We start from the raw sequence: 7,472 nt of genomic DNA, 5'->3' as shown, positions 1-7,472 counted from the left end.
TTGAGGGGCTTATAATCACATTTTCTATTTTTATGTTTTTCTCTTCCCTGCTGCTGCATGAAAGAACAAAAGAGAAAATTGCCTGTACAAGAAAATATGTAAACTATGTTGAAAGTAAACAATTTTCTTTTAAAAAGAAAAGGAGTACTTGTGGCACCTTAGAGACTAACAAATTTATTAGAGCATAAGCTTTCGTGAGCTACAGCTCACTTCATCGGATGCATCCGATGAAGTGAGCTGTAGCTCACGAAAGCTTATGCTCTAATAAATTTGTTAGTCTCTAAGGTGCCACAAGTACTCCTTTTCTTTTTGCGAATACAGACTAACACGGCTGCTACTCTGAAATTTTCTTTTAGTTATAGGTCTTAGGTAAAGAACTTTTTTTGACAGAGTATGATTATTAAATTCAGCAATAAGTTTCTGTGCAGCTTCTTCAAGAGGCATAGCACAGAACTCCTAGCCCAGAGGGAGGTGGGGCTAATGTAGTTTTAAACCATCTGTGTTCTCTCAATCCTGAACAGACACAATCCCTGGAGACCTGTCTAGGTTATGGCAGCCTCCTAGGCTTTTCTACGTGTTGAAGTGCTGCCTGGACCAGGAATCTCCACAGTGTTATGTTCTGTGTCCCTGCTCCAGATACTTCCCTCCCGTCTGCAGCCACGCCCCCATGACACTCTCACCTCAAACGCTTAAGTCATATGGCCAAATACTGTAATGCTTATGTTCCAATCCATAGAAAGAAGTCCTCTTATAGGCTCATCTTACATATGATGGAATTTGGAGGAAAGATAACTCTTTCAACTAGGCTTTTTGGGCTGTATGTGAAGGAATGGCTTATATAAATTATATTCTTCAAAGACATTTCCAGTGACAGATTAATTCTGAGGTTTTATTCTTTTCCAACAAAGTATGCAAAGCATCAATATCAACATCTGAGTTTTTGTTGTTTTTTTTAAATGTTAACACCTAATACAATTCCAATTTAAAGGATTACTTGCACAAAAAAATAAACACATTTGGTATAAAAAATTTATCACTTTAACACCCTTTTTCTTATGATCTGCACCCTGTTTGGTGCAGAGACATATAAAGACTAATGGCACAAATTTGTTTTTACTCTACAGGAGTTTGTTTTTTATGTATCCAAGTACTCTGGAGGACACCAGCCCGCTTTATACAAGAACCATTTTCTTCAGCCTGCTGAATTTAGTTTCACAAAGAAACAAAGCTATAAAGGCATTTTAAAAACAACTGCCTTATATTCTTTTTAGATACACTGACTTTTTGCACCATTTATATACATACTGTTATATAACAGCTCTTGAGTACAGTACATGCAGCAGAATATGCCTGTTGAATATAAAACATACATTTAAAATCTTCTCTTGTTAGAATTCTTTGAAGACTGAATTATTGTAGAATGCCCACTGCTCTGAGAAAATGGTTTGAGAGTACAAATGTCTGCATATGTTGGCCACTGGAACAATCCAAGGCTAACTGGAATAATATTTATAGCACATCAGTAGTGCATAAATAATTTACTTACAATATTAAAACACAACTAGCAAAACTAATAGTTCAAGATCTTATGATTGCTATATTAATCCTTCTTTAAGTGGTTGCAAAATGTGATTTGTTAAAGTCCTCTATAAAATCTTTAGGATGTCATTTGTTTTCCAAATGAAGAAACTTATTTATGTCTACTGCCTCTTCTCTTCATTGCAGCAGTACACTGTGGACAGTACCACTTCCCTTTTGGTGCCTCTGTCAATCCAACACAGCCATAATGGAACCACTCTATTGGGCACTATAAAACAAATATACAGAAAAAGTTTTATTGTACCTGTGGCAAGAAATGGATATTTATGAAGTATGAAAATGAAGTCTGCAAAATGACATCCTGTCCTCATAACAAAGTTACTAGTGACAATAAGAAGGGCAAAAACAAGAGAGGTAAATGAAAAAACTTCACTTCCTAATGTGCACTTCCAATAATAAATACAAAAAATGATAGAAAATTTGAACCACCAGTTGGACCCATGCACCAAGAAAAAGATAAAAATTTAAACCATGCTTAGAAAGTGCATTTTAAACAATCAAGCTACATGTTAAAGCATGGTTGAACTCATATGATTTATCACCTTTTATAAAGGTCTGGGGAGTAAATGAGCTATCTTAGCTTTAAAAAAAAATTTGAACTTGGATAGCCCACATGACATCAACAAGTAAAACAGCACTATGCTAGAATGATATAAGGGGAGTTGTTTAATTATGTAGAATCTGACAACTCCTAGGAGGAACTAATACAAAAACACAGTTAAAAAGGAGTAAACAGTGACTGCACTGGCATACACCTTTACTCACATTATATGTTCAAAAAAACAAGAACACTGAATTTCTACTTATGTCTGAGGCTATGTCCACGTGGCCATGGAGTTTGGACTATTGGGGTGTAAACTAGCATGCTGTTCTGTAACTCCACCTTGTGGATGCTAGGGGTGAGAAGCACAAGATATCTAGTTTGCATTAATATAGTCCTCTTTAAACAGCACTACATTAACACAAACTAGGTATCTCTTACTTCATGCCTGTGGCATCCACATAGGGGAGTTACAGTACAGTATGCTAGCACGGGCTGCAGTTCACAACCCTGAAGTCCAAACTGTGGGCCATGTAGATTATCCTTTACATTGCGATCAAACATCTCGTTCACACTGCTTTTATATTACCTTTGAATTTGCACTATTACCTGACCCAATTTCTACTGTGCTAATCTCTTGATTTTGCTTTATTTATTTTTGAACCTCTGAGCTCTCTGGCATAGTTGCGTAATGACACATATGAAATACAAGTGGTAGCAAAAGTGAGGTAGCCAAGTGTGCAATCTCTCCATTCCCTCTTAGCAATTAATTCTCTCCATAGCTGCCCATTCTCTCTCTCTTTCTCTCACGCACCCCCCACGACCTGCTTACCAAACGTCTACAGGACCAAGAAGCAAACCATGGAGAACACAGAATGCAGGGGAATGCAGACTAGAACTTGCATTCTGGTCACTGTCTGCTACAAGTTCTATCACAAGTCCCTTTCAAGAAGTTTTGCTGGTTCTTACTCTCCCTCACCCAATTTTTTTCTTTTCCAAAACAGATTCTTGAAAAATTACTGAGTTTTATCAGTTTTCATTTTAAACTGAAAACTGGAATATAGAAGTCATTTTAGCCAGAGGAAAAAACTAATAAAAACTACTTCCAGTGCATGTGCACAACAGTAAACAAAACAAATTCTCATCCCCCAAGTCTTTAGCATTTTGCTACTTACATCTTGGTTATCGCAGCCCACCATTTCACCATAGGACACCTAGTTCAAGGATAAAATTCAGGCTATTAATATAGTAAATAATCAGCATCTTCAATTACTGAATAATTCTATGGCAGTTTTCCTATATAAGCTCTGAAATAAATAACAGGATACTGACAACCTATATGTTGCAATGACATTTATTTTCAACACTAGATTATTTAAAAGAGAAATAAATATTGAAGTTTAATTTGCTTGTCTTTATGCAGAAAGACAGTGAAGTTCATGCAGGTCTCAAGCTGGACATGAAGAGCCAGTACTCAGTGCTGAGCGCTTCTAACATCTGCCTGAAACCTCAATAACATCCATTCCACATTTGTTTATGATCAGTTTCCACTTTCAGATTCAAGAATTTCAAACAGTATCAAATGGCACACTTGTATAAAAAAAAAACAAAAACACAAACACAACCAAATGTTTTTGTTGGAATTTATAAAATTTTAGATGCATAACTATTAATCTTAAATTGTATAAAAACTCGCTTCTCTGAAATACAGATACGCTTGGACCATAATCCCAGTTCTAGCTCCCCAACCTTCCCTCTTATTTTAAGAAAGAATGGACTTCGCAATCTTGTAGAAATCATCCAAAAAGCTGAAAACAAAACTGATCAAATACAAGGGAAATTTACCTGCAAAAATTGCTTAATATTCCAAACTAGTAAACGAAGTGTGTTTAAACAAGTTCAGCATGCAAAATTAAGCGCTTCCTATAAAAAAGGGGCATGTGTGCCTTGTAAAAAGTCAGCTTGACCAAGTTTTTGATGTTTCCATTAGCAAAGCATCTAGAGAGCTTCACACGAGACCAGTCACAAAACAATATTTATAAGCAACAAATACCAGTGATTCAACTCCATTATTCATGTCACTAACAAGTGTATATTGACAGTATTCTAGCCCTGGAATTCTTAACTGTTTCAGAAGCATAAAAGCATACCCAAAAGGCTACCTATCCACAATATCTTCAAACCCCAAAGTAGATGTCTACACTGCCCATGGGGATGACTAAAAGAAACTGAAAAAAGGGACAGGTTTTAAAATTTTGTCCTTGTATGCTTGAATATATCTGTCATCTCAAAGTACTACATGGCCATTACTAACTACCTACTGTCATTGTGATTTAGTTTATACTTTTTTTTTCTGACAACCTGAAGCAGGGGTAAACTAATATTGGCTATTCGAAATAAGCAATACCTATATACTCAGTTGCACTTTGGTTTTGTTTTAATTATAGTACACAGTATGATTTTGAGCAAGATACAACAAATATGTATTCGTTGTACTTTTAAAATAACAACCAAGCACATAAAGTGATACAAAGATCTGAACTGAGTGAGATCCATCAATTAACTGAAACTATACAAGTTTCACACTTTACAAACTAATGTTTATGGGTTGAAAGGCCGAATTATAGTGAAGCAGCACATCTGTTGAGGTGCTGCTGAGTTTGAGACTCCTATATACCAAGCACTTACCTGATTACAAATGCAGTAACGTGGCTCATTTGGATCATAGCTCCAATCAACTTGATTGTTAGAATCAGACTCTGGTATTGCTGCTGTTTGCTGAGATAGTTCTTGTGCTAAAGCAGACGATGAAGAACATGACGACAGAGATGAAGATGACGATGACGACGAGGACTGCTGGCTTGAAGACTTATTGTTGTTTCTGAAAAATGAATAAATATACTAAATACTTTCTGAAGTAAGACCTTTTCACTCTACTGCCAACTCAATGAAATATGAGGAAAAAAGGCTCAGTAAAGTGCTGAAACGAATCTTTGATGAGGTGCCCTCATGCTATAGTAATCAAGTGTCATTCTCAAACAGACTGTATTCAGCAAGTAGTGTGAATTCAGATGGATATGTTGCTTCTCTTTGCCAGAGAATAAGAGCGACTTTGTATTCTGGTATCTTTACAAGATGGGGGCCTATTATTCCAATTGATGGAATTTAATATGTTAAAGCTGCCAAATACAACTGACACATACTTCACTATCACTGCACCGATGGCCTTCATAGGTCAATGTAAACAATACACATTGTTAATACACACGTAACCAATGAAATAAATGGAAATTTGTTTATAAATTAACCTATACTGCACATGTAATCTTTAACAAAGACCTGATTTTTGAAGTCATCTTTACATCCATTTCCTGAAATAAAACCAACAATCTACAACAAGCAGAAAAGTGATCTTTGTAAGCTCTTTGAAGTTAAGAAAAACTGTTACTTAGATTGAGAATTGTAAGCTGAGCAGTACTTGTATGCTAACTCATTCCAAGGCACACCACAAAAAGAGAATTGCAATGTCAAAAGAAAACAAATTTAGCAGGGAGCATGTTTAGGTACAAGTTAACAAACAGCCTGAACTACCAAGATCGCATTTTAACTCACCAATGATATGGGACCTCTGGTTCAATTCCCCCAGCTGTCTGATGAAAAGAAGGGATTTGAACATGGGTTTCGCACCTTTCAGGTGAGTGCCCTAACCACTGGACTGCAGAATCACTCTCACTCTCAGCCTGTCCAAATACTCATTTAAATCTTTATAAACAATGGAACAGCTTCAACAGGAGAGACTAAGAATGTCCCATAGTCCAGTGATTAGGGTACTCACTGGCCAAATAGCAAACATGTTCAAATCCATTCTCATCAAGCAGAGGGAGGAACTGAACCTGGGGTCTCCTAAATCTCAGGTGAATAACCAAACCATTGGGCTAAATATTATAAAAGGGAAGTGCTGCTCCTTCTGCCCCCCACATCCCCTAGTTGTTTTATGGGGAGTTAGGTGTGCTTTGAGAATGCTCTACTGGTGAGACATGCCTATATTCATCTGATTTAGGGATAGCACTGGGGCTTAGGCATTATATAGGTGCCTGGACATCTAAACTGATGCACTGTGCACATGGCCAGTGGCAGAAACTAGGCTGTTGAGAACTTCTACAGTGAAAAGTTTAGACATCTTAGGCATCTCCAGTGCTAAGCAGCAGCTGAACAGGGGTTTTGTCAGATGTGCCAAAATTTAGGCATTTAAGTCCTTTCTGGATCTGGGCCCTAGATTTTAGTATTCTTCCCCCCCCCCATCATCTAAACTAAGGGTCTCAAACACGTGGCCCGCAGAGCTTTATGTTGCGGCCCACCAAGCTCCCCGCCCCCCCCCCCCAGTTATTTCCTGTGGCCACCAAGCTCCCCTCCCCCGCCGCCCCCCCAGCGCGCCTCATCCCTGCTCCTCTACCTACCTCCAGGCGCTTCCTGCAACCAAACAGCTGTTTGGCAGCACTTAGCAGTTTCCAAGAGAGAAGGGGGAGGAGCTGAAGAAGAGGTGGGACAGCGGCAGGGATTTGGGGAAGGGGTTGGAATAGGGATAGGGAGGGGGCAGAGTGGGGTGGGGAAAGGGCGGGAAGAGGAGGGGCCTCATGGACAGGGTGGAGTGGGGGCGGGGCCAGGGACAGTGGGAGGAAGTGTCAGTGATGTGGCCCTTGGGCCAATGTATTAGACTTCATGCAGCCCTCCTGGTAATTTGAGCTTGAGATCCCTGATCTAAAAACTGACAGACAACATGCTAAACATAGCTGAACAAAATAGAACATACTTGCTTTTTCGACCACTCCGTGAATCTGTGGTTGATGAACTTAATGTTTGTGTTAATGTAGATGCCAGAGCTGATGATGAATATCCAGTTGAGTCTCTGGATAATGAAAATTCTCTCCCTAGTTGAAAGTCATTGTTCTTAAAGGCTTCATAGCTGGCTTTTAAGCTGGATGTTCTTCTTCCTTCCTTCATCTAAAGGAAACACTGACTTCAGAATAAAGTATACTATACAGTTCCTATAGAAATCACCATGCTATGAACTACTAGTTGTGCAAATATTTTTATTTAAATTGTAGCTACTATCCAGTTTACATTATGGTAGAAGCTGCCTAATGAAAAAAAGCCCACACCAAACTCCCCTTTCCTGCAAGTCTTGTGTCATGAAACCACAACATAAAGGGAACCAAAACATTATGAGAAGTCAACTGAAAAAGTGATCATGAGAATTCAAATAAAAAAAAAAGCATAAGCCTTTCTCCATAACCAACACTGAATGGCAACTTTCTTAAGATATTTTATGGGG

At 38.2% G+C, this 7,472-nt stretch overlaps 1 protein-coding gene across 3 annotated transcripts in view; it reads right to left on the bottom strand.

Annotated features, from left to right (window-relative positions):
• Positions 1–861: 861 nt before the first annotated feature.
• The window catches only part of ING3 (inhibitor of growth family member 3), a 26,188-nt gene continuing 19,577 nt past the window's right edge, over positions 862–7,472 (bottom strand). For all 3 annotated transcript variants that reach the window (XM_038408866.2, XM_038408913.2, XM_043495665.1), the window contains exons 9-12: positions 6,951–7,141; positions 4,829–5,021; positions 3,316–3,354; positions 862–1,807 (exon numbers count right to left, since the gene is read on the bottom strand). In XM_038408866.2, the coding sequence (XP_038264794.1) occupies positions 1,691–1,807; positions 3,316–3,354; positions 4,829–5,021; positions 6,951–7,141 (540 nt within the window). In that variant the 3' untranslated portion in view covers positions 862–1,690. The remainder of the gene's footprint in view (positions 1,808–3,315; positions 3,355–4,828; positions 5,022–6,950; positions 7,142–7,472) is intronic.

This window comes from Dermochelys coriacea, chromosome 1 (genome assembly GCF_009764565.3).
Source record: "Dermochelys coriacea isolate rDerCor1 chromosome 1, rDerCor1.pri.v4, whole genome shotgun sequence".
Taxonomy (NCBI): domain Eukaryota; kingdom Metazoa; phylum Chordata; order Testudines; family Dermochelyidae; genus Dermochelys; species Dermochelys coriacea.
This window is presented reverse-complemented; position numbering and strand designations above follow the sequence as displayed.